The sequence below is a fragment of the Lotus japonicus genome, chromosome 5, assembly GCF_012489685.1.
Source record: "Lotus japonicus ecotype B-129 chromosome 5, LjGifu_v1.2".
Lineage (NCBI taxonomy): Eukaryota > Viridiplantae > Streptophyta > Magnoliopsida > Fabales > Fabaceae > Lotus > Lotus japonicus.
In genome coordinates, this window is record NC_080045.1 from 5,783,311 (window position 1) to 5,798,988 (window position 15,678).

A 15,678-nucleotide genomic window follows, 5' to 3' on the forward strand; every position below is an offset into this window, starting at 1 on the left:
CAAATATTATATCACGGAAAAGGGAGTGAGTGAAAGAAAAAGAAGAGAGCGATCGAGAGAGAAGGTTGGAGCGGTTGGTGTTGGAGGTCTTGGCCGCGATAGGGAAGGTGCTGCGTGCGGCGGAGCACGGAGGCCGTGAACGTGAAGGGTGAGTCATATCTCCGGCGCGGTGGCTGAACACCTTGGAGACATTGGTGAGCGCCGTTGGCTTTCTGGTTGGCAAGGTTCTGCTTAGGTTCTCTTCAACCTCTCTTTGTTTTGTTGGTGTAATGTTATGATTGTTTTCACGGCATGATTTTAATCGAGTTGGAAGATTTTAATCTGTACTCGCAATTGATTGGGAAGAGTTTTTTAATCTTTACTTGCAACTAAAACAAATCAACAATCAATCAGTCACGTAGGGAAGCATTATTTTCAGATCAAATAGTGTAAAATATATAATGGGGTGTGTAATTGGGTCTCTTGAAAATTTTGAATACTAAAAAGTAATTTTAATTGTGTATTTGTGTTAGAGCACTCAATGAGGAAGAGCAGACTGCATAACACTTTTAGAGAGTTCTTTCACTTGTTTGGAAAGCATATACTCCGTTTTTGTGAATAGTGCTAGGAACCAAAAGTTAAGATATTAGGGATGAAGATGCTTAGACACCCGATTTTTCTCTCTACACATCACTTCGTACTTTACGTTTATTACTCATCTCTTTCCTCTTCTTTTCTCACTTTAGGTATCTACACTCCTGAGTAGTCTACCAAAGCATTTTCCATATTTGAGAGTGTTTATATTTAAAAACAGTGTTGATAGGTGACTGGACAACGGGAAAAAGGGCACAAAATTCCACAAGAAATACGGTTACATATGGCTTTTTTTAGAGTTTAGTTGTTTGTTCATTTGCTTCTTCTCATCTGTCACAACACTACTCTGCAGTCTGCACCAAGAAAAAAGTAATAGTTGAATGGAAGAAAATATGGAAGTGAGTGGAAGTGGAGGTCGAAAGGAGAAGAGGAAGGAAATGAAGAGATTGAAGCGGAAGCAGAAAAGGAAGGAGATGGCGGAGAAGGAGCGGATGGAGGAAGAGGCACGCCTTAACGATCCTGAGGAGCTGATGAGGCTGCAGTTGATAGAGCAGCAAGAAGCCGAGAGGATGGAAAAGGACAGGATTGCCTTTGACCAGAGAGAGAAGGCTTTCATTGAGACCATCAATCTCAACAAACAGCTTCAACTTCAACTTCAACAACAATCCCCCAAATCCAACCACAACACTGGTGTTGATGTTGATGTTGATGATGAGTACGTGGAGATGGAGGAAGAGGGGCCACCAGAGATTATTTGGCAAGGGAATGAGATCATATTCAAGAAGAAAAAGGTCAGAGTTAGGGTTTCGGACAAGGAAGCCAATCCAATTCATAGCCAGGTACGTTACTTAGTAATCTTAATCAACCAACATCATTACCTATTCTAATAATCTCTATTCTACTATATTATATGAATGATGGTAAAATTGCAATTGCTTTCCTCGATTCTTCAGTATTCCATTAATAGCTTCACTTGCAGGAGCAGGGTGTCGTCGGTGATGATAGACCTACATCAAATCCCTTTCCCCCGGAATCTCAATCTCACACCAATTCAGCGGCGCTGCTCGACAATGTTGCTCGACAAGTACCGAATTTCGGAACAGAACAGGTTTCCTCTGCCTTGCGCCCTTGCTTATTTATTTACTGTCAATTTTCTCAATCATCATCATCACTCCTTACTCTTGTTTGTGTGCATGTCTTGCAGGATAAAGACCATTGTCCTTTTCATCTAAAAACTGGAGCATGTCGTTTCGGTCAACGTTGTAGCAGAGTCCATTTTTACCCTGACAAGTCCTGCACCATCCTGATCAAAAACATGTATAATGGTCCTGGCCTCGCATGGGAGCAGGATGAGGGCCTTGAGGTCTGTTCATTGTATCCTCAGTTGCTATTTAACATTTTTCATAATTATTACTTCCTCCTCCCTACATTTCATTTCATTTGCACAAAGTTGGTGCGATTTGATTGCTCCAAATTCATTTTTCTTGATTATAAAAGTCTTCATCTAATAGTTGTCCCCATAAAGTAAAAGCACTCTTATTCAATTCTTTTCTTTTACTTATAGATATTTCTTTTATTCTTTGACTTTATAATAATCAGAGATTCATTGCAAGATACATTTTGGTGGAGGCTCATGATTTTTGCCTTGGTTGGTTTCAAGTTAAAGATATTACCTGTTGTATCCTACTTACTGAGCTTGGTTATCGGCTATCACATATTGATCTGCTTCCCTTTAGTCTCTTAATCAATCTATTCTCTTGTAACTTTTTTTTTTCATTTGACTTCTTTGTTAATTTTACCTTTTCCTTTATTTCCGTTTATCATTAGATTCCTTTATTTGCAACCATTAGCATCATACTTTTCTGACATTTTTATTTATTTTCTCTGTAAGAAGGGAAGTTTTTTTCCCCATGATGTTTCAATTGATATTATTTCGACACAATTTTTTAATATAGAGCAAATAATTAGATTGTATATGTTAAGTCCTTTTTTTGCTCAGAAAGAAAAAATCTTGATTACAACTTCCACAATTTCGTACATTAATAATTTACATGCTCCTGTTCCTTAACCATTAGTAGTTGTCAGGCAATAGCTCAGTCGTGGCTTATGGAGTTATGTTGCAGACTAGTGGTCATGACCTTCAAAGGGTTTGAGATTGCAGCAGCAAAACCTTAAAAATGTGGATGCAGTTAGTGATTCTTAAAATACATTGCTATGTTAAAATTTGTTTTTTGTACGAGGGAGGGGAGATTTTATGCATGCCTTTAACATTCTTGTGTCATGTTTGAGCTTACTGTGCCAAATCTGTTTTCATATCTTATTGCTTCTTGTATGATGAGATGGATACATGCATCTCATATGGTGCTTCATGTCATGTGACCTGTATGGTATTCGCCATTTTATTTTAATCTTGAAACCTTATATATTTCTTTATGAACCATAAAAGTCCAGACTTTTTTCACAGACACAACATATAATGGATCTTCTTGTTATGTCTAGTCTCTTGCTAACTAGTGCCATTAGGGTACTAGTTAGGATGGAACAAATGTAATAGCTTTCATGAAATGGTTGTACTATTTTTAATTTTTTAAACTAAATAACTAATCCATCGGTAATAGTTACTTCATTGACACAGTTATATTACAGACTACCAGAACATTTATCATTCCTTTAGTAGTTCCAAGGGTGTTTAACAAAATCTTAATTGTAGCTTGGAGCAGTAGGCTTGCATTTTCCTACTAGTTAAATAAACTGGTTCATAGGAGTACTTCTCTGCGTTATGTGGAGCATGAAGATCAACCTAGATCGACAGCCACTTATTATTTCACTTAGACAAAACTGGTATTCTAGTAGTTTGGAATATTTTCAGAATATCAGGCCTATATTGGGCCTTAAACTTAAAGTAGGTGTGAAGTTATTGAGAGTATTTGGAGATAAGAATGAATTTTCAGTTTTATGGAGGTTTGATATGTTTACATGGGACTGGAGTAGAGCTTTGGGATTTCTAGAGAAGTTTATGTGAATACATCTGTTATGGTTGAGGATATCTTTTTGGCTTCTCTTTTATGTTGTGTTCTGCCTACCAAGCAATGTTTAAGGCTGTTTCTTTAACTGATATTCAACACAGGGGCCGGCGGGACTCTGCTGCTTTTTTCTAGTTTTATTTCTTCTCTTTGATTTCCAATATTTTACTTATTTATGAATAACCATAGCATTATTTTAGGTGTGTTTGGGTTAACAGCTTAATTAAGCGCTTATGACAATGAACACTTATTCATAAGCTTATTTGAGAAGCCTATTGAAATAAGCTCAAAATAGCCTATAGGTATTTATTAGTGCTAACTCATAAGCTAGTCTGAGAAACTTGTCAAAATAAGCTCAAAAGAACTTATAGTTAGATCATAAGTTATTTTCCCATTGCAAAACAGCAAAACACACTCTGCTCACGCACTCCTTCAACACTGCAAAATAGTAAACCACACGCTCTGCCCACACATTCCTTCAACACTGCAAAACAGTAAACCACACACTCTGCTCATAACTGCCACCATGAATATATGACTCACCTAGAGCAAATAAAATTTAGTCAATAACTGCCATGCCATTTATGTAATTGTCCTGTAACATCTAGAAATAACTGATTATGTCTAACTAGATTCCGTCTGCCTTTTATTCCTCCCAACACTATTCCTTCCATCATACACCTTTAATGGTTGTCCTACTGAAATTGTTAGATTTGTCTAATATGTATAGTTTGTAATATATTACAAAAAGTTATTGAATAGTTCAAGGGTCAAAATACTTGCTCTTGTAGTGAGGGGATCCCTTCCATAGACACTCGCAAACACATTTATCCATATGATTGAATTATTGCTTTATATATGTTATTATATTACATAAAATTCTTGTTTGACTTGTTAACCCCCTATTCAGTATACAGATGAGGAGGTTGAAAGCTGTTTTGAAGAATTTTATGAGGATGTTCACACAGAATTCCTGAAGTTTGGAGAAATTGTGAACTTCAAGGTTCTTTTTTTAACTGCTATATTTTAATATTCATTTATATTTGTTTTAAATATTTCTCAATTAATATTGGATTATATTAAGCTATTAACTCAGTTTTCATCATAATAGAACTTTACTTTTGTGGTACTGCACAAAACGTCACAAATGGAAATAAGTGATGGTTTATATCTATCGGAGTATAAGTTAGACCTAGGCCCTAGCCCAAATTCTAATATGGCATCAGAGCCAATTCTAGATCTATTATTGGACCACCCCTTGAAATTTGAAATTAAAGAATGATCCTATCCGCCTTTTCGATATCCCATGATGTGGATAAGGGCATTAACTTGATTTGCCCGTAGATACTCCATGATGAGGATATGAGAATTACGATGAATATGAAGTTTGTGATCTCCATGCTCCGTATATTCAGTCCGACATTGGCTAGAGATATGACTAATGAAGTACTTATAAAGTGGGAGGGCAATCCTCATTTCTAAGCTAACTATTGGGGTAGACTTAAGTCTACTATTTTTTGGGGTTGTTTTGCAACTACTTTTCTTGCTATTTTTTGTGATAATCTCAGCACTATCTCCCTCACAATCCAATGCTCCATTCCTGCACCAAGCACATGGAGTTGGACCTATTTTTTGTTCGTGAAAAGGTTCTTAGCAAGCAGATTTTTGCAGCATCTCCCTACATCTGTTCAACCTACTGACACACTCGCCAATCCACTTGCCTCTGCTCGTTTCATAGAGCTTCGTTCCAAGTTCATTGTTTGTGATTTCAACTCTGTTTCATCAGCCAGTTGAGCTTGTGGGGGGAGTATTGGAGTATAAGTGTTAGTGTATTAAAGTATTAATCAGTATACTGCATGTGTAAGCAGTTACAGCTGTTATAGGTAGTTAGCATTCTGTTAGAATTAGTTAGTATCCTACCAATCAGTTATGCCAGCTAAGCTGTTTGATTTGTCTATATATTATGTAACAGTAAATGATTCAAGTAACAATACACATTTCACATAAACACTCTTTCAATTCCCGCTCTCTCTCTCTCTCTCTCTGGATTCTCTGTTTTCTAAGTAGATCTTGCTGTACAGAGTGGGAAGTAAAAAAAATCAAATGGAGAACTTCGTCAAGCATTTTTGTAAGTAAACGACGGCAGAGGCTTAGGTGGTTTGGGTTTATACATAGAAGACCCGTAGAAGTACCTATAAGGAGGATTGACTAAATGGAAGAGTTTAATAGGTAGGGGTAGAACATGAGCTAGGGAAACTAGAGGCCAAAGCATAAGGTAAATAATTCTGTTAAACTCTCTAAGATATGTAACTGAATTTCATTATTGAAAAGCTAAAGATTACAATGAGTGATCTCAGTATTTATAGAGAATACAAGGCTTGCTAAGCAAGCTACCAACTCTAACAGAATCAGTTATGTGACAGCTGTAATGACAGCTCACATGACAGCTGTATTGACATCTCATTCTAACAGAATGTAACTAACTCAAATATTAACTATACTACTAACAGTAACTAACTTCTTAATCAGAGTAATGTGTACTCTACTCTAATAGGCCCCCTCAAACTCAAGGTGGGTGAGAAATGGATTTCTCAATCACATTGAGTTTGGCACGAAGAGTTTCAAAACGAAGAGGTGAAAGAGCCTTTGTAAAGAGATCTGCCAGTTGATCAACTGAAGGAATGTGATGCACAAAAAGAGACTTGTTGAGAACTTTTTCCCTCACAAAGAAGATGTCAAGCTCCATGTGTTTAGTGCGGGTGTGTAGAACTGGATTATGGGTCAAAGCCACTGCACCCATGTTGTCACAAAAGATTGTAGGAGGAGAAAAAGGAATCTGCAACTCCTGCAAAAGTGACTGAACCCATAGCAGCTCAGCAGAGGTATTGGCTAGGCTTCTGTATTCTGCTTCAGTACTGGAACGAGCCACTAAGGTCTGCTTCTTGGAGCTCCAAGACACAAGATTAGGGCCAAAGAAAACACATGATCCTGATGTTGACCTTCTGTCATCAGGATCTGATGCCCAATCAGCATCACAAAAGGCCACTAGAGAAACAGGAGAATGAAGAGAACAAGGCTTAAGATGCAGCCCATGATGAAGAGTACCCTTAAGATACCTTAATATTCTCTTAACAGCCTTCCAATGATCTTCCAACGGCTGACTTAGAAATTGACAAACTTTGTTCACAGCAAAGCTTATCTCAGGTCTGGTTAAGGTGGCATATTGAAGTGCTCCTACAATGGATCTGTAAAGGGTAGGATCAGCAAAGTAATCTGCTCCATATTTGCTCAATTTGGCACCACCAACCATAGGAGTAGAGATGCCCTTTGCTTCTCCCATATCTGCTCTTTCAAGGAGATCAGTAATGTACTTTGTCTGGGTCAACAATAATGACCTGTCCTGAAGATGATGCACCTGAACACCAAGGAAATAATCTAGCAGTCCTAGCTGCTTCAAAGAGAACTCAGAATTGAGATTCTCAACCACTTTCTGCACAAGAGGCAAAGAGTTGCCTGTAATGATGATATCATCTACATAGACTAGGATGTAAATGCAGCAAGTTGCATTGTGGAAAGTGAAAAAAGATGGGTCACATCTACTAGGTTTGAAGCCATACTTCACAAGAGCTGACTTTAACCTTTCAAACCAAGCTCTAGGGGCCTGTTTGAGGCCATAGAGAGCTTTGTTCAACTTGCAAACAAGAGTCTTATCCTCATTCTGAAATCCAGAAGGTTGTGTCATGTACACCTCCTCCTGAAGTGCACCATTGAGAAAGGCATTATTGACATCAAGCTGATGAATATGCCACTGTTTAGTGATTGCAAGAGAAAGAATGAGCCTAATAGTAACAGGTTTGACCACAGGGGAAAATGTCTCAGAATAATCAAAACCCTTCACTTGATGATAACCTTTGGCTACAAGCCTTGCTTTATATCTATTGATAGAACCATCTGCATTCTCCTTCACTCTAAACACCCATTTGCATCCTATTGGTGTCCGATCTTTGGGTAGAGGAACCAATGTCCAGGTATCATTAGCTAGTAATGCATTATACTCAGCCTTCATGGCTGCCAACCACTTAGGGTCTTTGAGTGCTTGCTTGGCTGTAGTAGGTTCTGCCTGAGTGAGGAGCAAGGTTGGATGCAGTCTGGGCATGATTATGCCAGATTTTGCTCTTGTCTGCATAGGATGAATATTGCCCACTGGAGGTGAAGGCCCAACAGGAGAAGAGGGTGCTGAAGCTGTGCCTGAGGCTGCAGGAGAAGCTTGGACTTGCTCTTGTGCAGAAACCTGAGCCAGAGAGACAGGTCCTGAAGACAAATCAGAGTCTGAATTGGAGGTTGTAGGCTGAGCAGCAACTGGAACTGGAACAATAGGTATTGTTGAAAGAATGCCACTATCTGGGAGGTCAGAGTCAGTGGAGGTAAACATGGCAGGATAAGGAAACTTTACTTCATCAAAAATCACATCTCGAGAGATAAAAATTCTGCCATCACTGTCCATGCATTTGTACCCTTGATGAGAGGAAGAATATCCAATAAACACACATTCCTTAGACCTCAAGGAGAGCTTGTTGTGAGTGTAAGGTCTTAAATGAGGGTAACAGGCACAGCCAAACACTTTGAGAATCTTATAATCAGGGAGAGTCATAAACAACTTAGAATAAGGACTCTCATTGCCCAAAACCACAGTAGGAAGCCTATTAATTAGAAAAACAGCAGCCAAGAAAGCATGATCCCAGTATTGGGATGGCATGTTAGCATAAGCCAGCAAAGATAAACCAGTTTCTATGATATGTCTATGCTTCCTTTCAACACTACCATTTTGATGGTGTGTGTAGGGGCAAGTGAGCCTATGGACAATGCCAAGTTTGGTAAAATGAGGGGTAAGAGGTTTGAACTCAGTACCATTATCTGTTTGGACAGATTTCAGTTTCAAGCTAAACTTTAATTCAACCATGGCTTGAAACTGAAGAAAAACAGAATAGGTTTCAGATTTTTGTCTTGGGGGAAAAATCCAAGTGAACCTAGAATAAGCATCCACACAAGTCAAAAAATAAGAATATCCACATGAAGAAACAGTAGAGGCAGGACCCCATAGATCAGCAAAGACAAGTTCTAGAGGTGCAGTATAAACAGTATGAGAGGAAGAAGAAGGTAATTTGTGAGACTTTGCCAAACAACAAGCTGAACATACTGAAAACTTTGCTTTATTAGGTACTGGTATCTTACAAACAGTTAAAGCAGAATGCAAAGCCTCATGATGAGGATGACCTAGCCTATTGTGCCACAAGGCATAAGAAGTAGTAGTTACATCAGAGGTAGGACTAGGTACATTAGAAATAGGTAAAGAAGCAGTATTAACAGAGGAAACAGCAACTGGAATTGGAACTGAGGAAGCTTTAACAGAACTGGCTGGAGGAAAAGTTGGAGTATGCATCCCCTCAAAGATGTATAGACCATCTGGACCAACAGTACCCTTGAGTAGAACTCTAGAAGTTTCCTGAGATTTCACAACACAATAGGATGAGTGAAACTCAAAATAGACATTATTATCCTTTGCAAATTTACTAACACTGACTAGATTCTTTGTGATATTAGGAACTAAAAGAAGATCACTAAGAGTGAGTGTAGTATTTTTGTGATAAGGAGAAGGAAAAGAAGCTGAACCAATAGAGTGGATTGGCAAACCTTGTCCATTCCCCATTAGAATGTGATCAGTACCAGTGAGAGAGACACTATCAGAAATCACAGATGCATCATTGGTAACATGATGTGTTGCTCCAGAGTCAGGAAACCAGGAGCTGAGATTTGCTGCAGCAGGAGAAGTAGTAGGACCAGTAAGCATAGCCTGTGGAGCTCTGGCTGGAGGATTTGCAGCCCTAGGATTGCCACCAGGAAATTGTGCAGGTGTAGGATGCCACTGTGCACCACCATAAGGGGAATGACCAAAGGACTGAGCAAAGTTGCTCATGTTCATGCCTGAATTCTGAGGATACTGGCCTAACATCATGCCAGGAAGATGTCCAAACTGAGAATTACCAAACTGAGTAGGATTTCCAAATTGTGGAACACCATAGAAAGGTGAGAATCCAAAGTGTGGGAGCATTTGTGGATGCATAGGCATAGGCATGCCATAACCAGAAGATTGCATACCAAACGAGCCACTGGATCCTGATGAACCACGATGATAGCAGATGCTAGCATCATGTCCATACTTGTAACAGATCTGGCATTGAACACCACTGCGATTACCGTTTCTTCCACCACGAGAGTTACGACCACCAGATCTACCACCATAACCACCGCGAGAACGAGAATCATCATATCCACCACGATTATCATAAGATCGATCATCGTAAGAGTTGTTGACAGCACTAGAAGCATAGTTAGCTTCTGAGGATGCAGTCGACTGTGTAGAGACAGTCGACGATGGTGTCGGCGCTGGCGATGGCGGCGCTGGAGGCGTTGGCGGTGGCGCAGCCTGAGCGAGAAGCGCTGACGGAGGATTTGCACTCATCTGACGAGTGCGAGAACGCTCAAGGCGCGCTTCATGCGCGATAACCATGGATTCAACATGCGAGATCGAGCAGCGATCATCGCGATTGTAGATTACAGTCAAGAGATGACTGTAATCCTCAGGAAGACCGTCGAAAATAGCCTCAAGGTGCTCGCGATAGGTAACTGGATCTCCGATGGAGACAAGCGCGTTCACAATGGACTTGATTCTCTTGAGAAACTCCGATGAAGTCTTCGAGCCCTTGGTTATCGATCGCAACTCGGAACGTAGTTGCGTGGATTGAGCAAGCGATTGTGCTTGGAAGAAGTCGAGCACTGCTTCCCAAATCTGCCAAGACTGAGTGCAGTTGACCACGGTTGGAAGCACTGATGGAGAAAGAGACGAGAGAAGCCATGTAAACAGTGCAGAATCTTGTTGTTCCCAGATCTGATATGCAGGATTTTCCACTGCATTCACGCGATCATCCTCACTGAGCCAGCGAGGTGGAATCTCTGGATGAGCAAGAAAGCTCTGCAACCTGTGCGTGCGCACGATGCCTTCAACGTGCTGCTTCCATGAAAGGAAGTTAGAATCATCAAGCTTCAGGATAAGCTTGTGAACTAGAGAAGTAGAACTCAGTTGCGGTTGAGCAACCGCAAGCGGAACTGGAGTTGCAGCTGCAGTTGCAGGTGCAGAAGCGTCATCAGCCATGGCGATGATGAAGAAGAAGAGGAAAAAGCGAGAAAAATCAGAGAGAAAGATCCCAAGGATCGTTCAGCGCTCTGATACCATGTTAAACTCTCTAAGATATGTAACTGAATTTCATTATTGAAAAGCTAAAGATTACAATGAGTGATCTCAGTATTTATAGAGAATACAAGGCTTGCTAAGCAAGCTACCAACTCTAACAGAATCAGTTATGTGACAGTTGTAATGACAGCTCACATGACAGCTGTATTGACAGCTCATTCTAACAGAATGTAACTAACTCAAATATTAACTATACTACTAACAGTAACTAACTTCTTAATCAGAGTAATGTGTACTCTACTCTAATAAATTCTTCTGCAAACTTAATATATGACAGCAGTATGGCGTGGATTGATTCATGTAGCCGACCTAACCTAGTAAGAAAAAGGTTGATGGTTGACTGGTCAGTTGGTTCTGTTGTCTCTATTGAGCCAACATTTCTGAAAAAAAAATCTAGGAGTATTTAAAAGTGAGCCAAAAGGGGACACGTCTGAACAACAATATTTTGGAAACCAAAATGTACGGCACATGTGAAAATAAATACATGAGAGTTTTGAGTTCTTGTCCCTTTTTTATTTCCCTGCATGTCCCACCTGCACAATTACTTGCCTCTGTATTAATCCTAATATCTGTACATCATTTTCAGGTGTGTAAAAATGGTTCATTTCACTTGCGAGGAAATGTCTATGTACAGTATAAATTATTGGATTCTGCTCTACTTGCTTATAATTCGGTTAATGGTCGATACTTTGCTGGGAAACAGGTATTGCTTTCTTTTGTCTCTTTGTGCCTGCCTGATAAACATCTTGAGTATTGTAGGTTATATTTGAAACTCTTGAATTTATATGCCTTGGGATATTCACGTGGGACTTCATCTCTACCGTGCTCTATAACTGATTAATGTCCTGGTTTGTATCAATGTTCTGTAACTCCTGTTATATCCAAGGCAAGGCGGAAGAAATATTTGATGCAAAACTGGTTAATGGTAGACCATATTTGGGTTAGTTTGAGATAGTGAAGAGTCAGCACTCAGCACTGTACTGAAAGGTTATGTGAAAATTAAATGTTAGACTAAGTTTCTTTGAAGGATGGCTGTTAGGTTGGCAGTTTGAAAGGTTTAGTGGGATTTCATGATCAACAGCAGAAGGCGTGAATTTCTTAACTTTGTCCATATGTTTATGTGATAGAGATAATATAGTTATCGCATAACTCATATGTTTCTTGCTTTATTATGTTATGAGTTTCTACTGCATTCTGTTATCTTTTGTGAGGTGTTAGAACTCAGTTAGTGAGCTGCTCTGAAATTCTTATCATTTAGTTAGAAGTGCACAAGCTGCTCTCAGAAGCTTAGGATACAGTCTATATAATCCTCCCTATGTAATGCCACTTTACACAATAGAATGCAGTTTCTCATTAAAGTTTTTCTATCTGGTATAGTTTTTCAACAATCTGTCTATGGTTTATGGCAGGTAAGTTGTGAATTTATTAATTTGACAAGATGGAAGGTTGCCATATGTGGCGAGTATATGAAATCAGGTTTCAAGGTATACAATTACATTCGTGCCTGTTATCTTTCATTTTGACGTCTGGATCTGACCACATGACCTAAACTCTTGGTTGGTTTTAGCTGCTATTTTTTACATTGAATAAGATGCTAGAAAAAGTTTTCAATCGGTGAACCATGTTCATATATTGGTTCTGTGGTTTTCTTTTGCATCTTCACAGACTTGTTCCCATGGAACAGCATGCAACTTTATCCACTGCTTCCGCAATCCTGGTGGAGACTATGAATGGGCTGATTCTGACAAACCACCCCCAAAATTTTGGGTGAGAAAAATGGCTGCTTTATTTGGTTATTCTGATGACTATGAGATCTTAAGGGAGCAAGGGAATCTAAGTGTGCAGAGCTACAGGAACATGTCAAAAACAGATTCTGACAGGTGTGCTTTTACCTCGTTGTTTCTCATTCCATGATATGCAATCGGTTCATTTGGTTACTGGAAACAGCCAGAACATGTGTAAATGATTGTAAATTAATAACAAGCCCTAGTGTTTACCACCCTGCTGCATTTTAGAGCAATTTTTGCAAGTTTCTTGCTTAAATACCTTCATTTTGACCAAAACCCATGAGACCCACTGCTCACTTTCTTCATTTTTCAGTTTTCTCATCCTCTGTTTTGAAGGTTTCTAGCTTAACTTTATCTGATTACTTCATTTAGTTCTTATGTCAGTGTTTGGGAGAGCTTAAGCAAACAGCTTATGGTCCTACCATAAGCTGTTTTGAGCTTATTTTCATTAGCTATTCATGATAGCTTATGAAAAAGAGCTTATGCTTATATATAGCTTATTTTCAATTTATTTCAATAAAAAATTTAAAATAGCTTATGAATAAGTGCTTATGACCATAAGCGTGCTTAATTAAGCTGTGTTTCCAAACGGGTCTGATAGGCTTAAACTTGTATGTTTAGCTTAATATATATGACTTCAGTTGTGAGTTTTCCTTTAATTTTGAATAATTTCTTTTTACTTTTTATAAATTATGTTTATAAATTATTTAACCTATATCTAAAATTTCATTTAAGCTGCCATCCTGTCATGCGCTATCCCACTAACTTGCATTTTTTGGGCTACAGGAGTACAGGACTGATAACCCTGATTTTGACAAGATGCTAACAGTTCTGACTTGGTTAAAATAAAATCAAAAGTCCAATATAGGAATCATCTAAAAAATTTAATCAAATACATGAACAAATTTTGGAGACTACTATATAGCTTTATGCTTTTCCCTTGCTGCATTAAGGGAGATAACTAGAGTTTTGTGGCTAATAAAGTTTGTGAATGTAGAGAGATTTATAACCTGGAAATATAGAACTGTTTTTGTCGGATTGAAGTTCAAGTTACTCAGTATGTCTTGGTTTATGTCATCATATTTTCTTAATTACGTCAGTATTTCTGTATATTTGCCTGTCTGATTTATACTTTTTCTTGTGGTATCATAATATTTCGCAGGCATCACTCAAGAAGATCACAATCTGGGGAGATGGATCAATTAAATAGTGGTTATTCTGATAGAAGAAAACACGAAGATGAAAGAAATCAAAGAACTCCCAATGAGGGAAAGAAACGCAGAGACAGAACTCCTGATACTGATTCTGATAAGGAATGGTTAGAAGAAGAGGAAGATAGAGTAAAGCACCACAGATACACTAGGAAAAGCTCAATCAATAAGAATAATAAGAGAAGCCATGAAGAGGATTCTGATGTGGACTGGACTACTAAAACTAGGGGAAATAAAAAGCAGCATGACAGAGAAGGAAGAAACTCACAAAAGTCGAACTGGGACACTAGGAACTGGAATTGTGAGACTGGATCAGATGGGGATAGAGATAGAAAAAGACACCATATTAACCAAGAAGATCAAGATATTATGTGAGTATTTCTGTATTTGCATTTCTGTATACTTTTGCATGTCTAATTTATATTTTTCTAATAGTATCATGATGTTTTGCAGGCATCACTCAAGAAGATCAAGATCTATAAAGATGGACCAGTTAAATAGTGGTTGTTCTCATAGAAGAAAACAGGAACGTGAAAGGAAGGAGAGGACTCCTGATGAGGAAAGGAGTACCAACATTAAGGACAATCTTAAAAAGAAGTGCAGAGGCAGAACTCCTGATACTGATTCTGATAAGGAATGGTCAGATGAAGAGCAGACTAGGAAAAACTCGCATAATAGGAACCATAGCAGTAACCACGAAGAGGATTCTGATGTGGATTGCGGTACTATAACTAGGGACAATGAAAAGCAGCCTTACAGCAAAGGAAGAAACTCACATTGTGGGAACTGGATTTATGAGACTGGATCAGACAGAGGTAGAGATAGGAAAAAACATCATATTGACCGAAGGTCAAGCTCAAGATATCAGAGCAGGGATAGCAGTCATGTAACCGCTGAATCTGAATCTGAATCTGACAACGATAGAGGAGAGATGGAATCACAACATGATTACTCTAGGAAAAGCTTGAGACACATGAGATATGACCTTCAGAATTACTGTGAAGACTATGAGAATGAAAATGACAAAATTGATGGAGGTTGGTCTCAGAGGGAGAGTGAACGAGCAGCACATCATCACAAAAAGAAGAGAGCTTGTTAAAATCATTTTCAAGTTATTTATAAGATAGGGATGAGTTTCTAAGTCAGATCACTGAGAATATGCATCATTAGCTACTAATTAGAGATTATCAGTTATAGTTGTTAGTTTTCCATAGTTTTAAGTTGTGACCTGTTTCAATCAAAATAATGTAGGAAGTATTGGAAATCATCTGTATTTCAAAAGTTAATGGTTGGCAATTTTTAAATTAGTGACAATCTATCTATTATAATTATAATATATATTAATTCTGATGTGCGTATTGTAACGTTTACAACACAACTCTTCTTTCTTACCCCTTGCCACATTAGATTTTTAAATGTGACAACTCACCTCCAATGCTCTTCAAATGATGTGATTCCTAACCCATTGAATTCAGTTATCTCAAATTGATCCTTTGATCCCTCACATTCTAACCTGTCATAATATATTTTTTTTCTAACAGAACTTTTATTGAAACTCATAAAGGTGAAAAGTCTTCACACAAGGCAATTACAAATCATCACATAAAACCCAAACATCCTCCCTGTCACACCCCTCATTTGCCAAAAAATCAGCAATCACAATACCCTCCCTCATAACATGTTTGACCCCACACAATTGACAAGAGGCATCAAATAATCAATATAATTAAACTCATGAGACAATTTCCAAGGGCGATTTTGTCCATTTCTCACCC

At 38.5% G+C, this 15,678-nt stretch overlaps 1 protein-coding gene across 4 annotated transcripts; it reads left to right on the forward strand.

Annotated features, from left to right (window-relative positions):
• Window positions 1-15,237, forward strand: LOC130721480 (zinc finger CCCH domain-containing protein 5). 4 transcript variants are annotated; one of them, XM_057572280.1, is made up of 10 exons: window positions 1-235; window positions 926-1,412; window positions 1,553-1,681; window positions 1,778-1,936; window positions 4,507-4,599; window positions 11,492-11,608; window positions 12,315-12,389; window positions 12,571-12,785; window positions 13,855-14,274; window positions 14,357-15,237. In XM_057572280.1, the coding sequence occupies exons 2-10, from the start codon at window positions 954-956 to the stop codon at window positions 15,000-15,002; spliced, it is 2,313 nt and encodes a 770-aa protein (XP_057428263.1). In that variant the 5' UTR covers window positions 1-235; window positions 926-953; the 3' UTR covers window positions 15,003-15,237. The 4 variants fall into 4 exon arrangements, with proteins under 4 accessions (XP_057428263.1, XP_057428266.1, XP_057428264.1 ...); XM_057572283.1 differs by having other exon boundaries at window positions 1,559-1,681; XM_057572281.1 differs by having other exon boundaries at window positions 1-224.
• The last annotated feature ends 441 nt before the right edge of the window (window positions 15,238-15,678 follow it).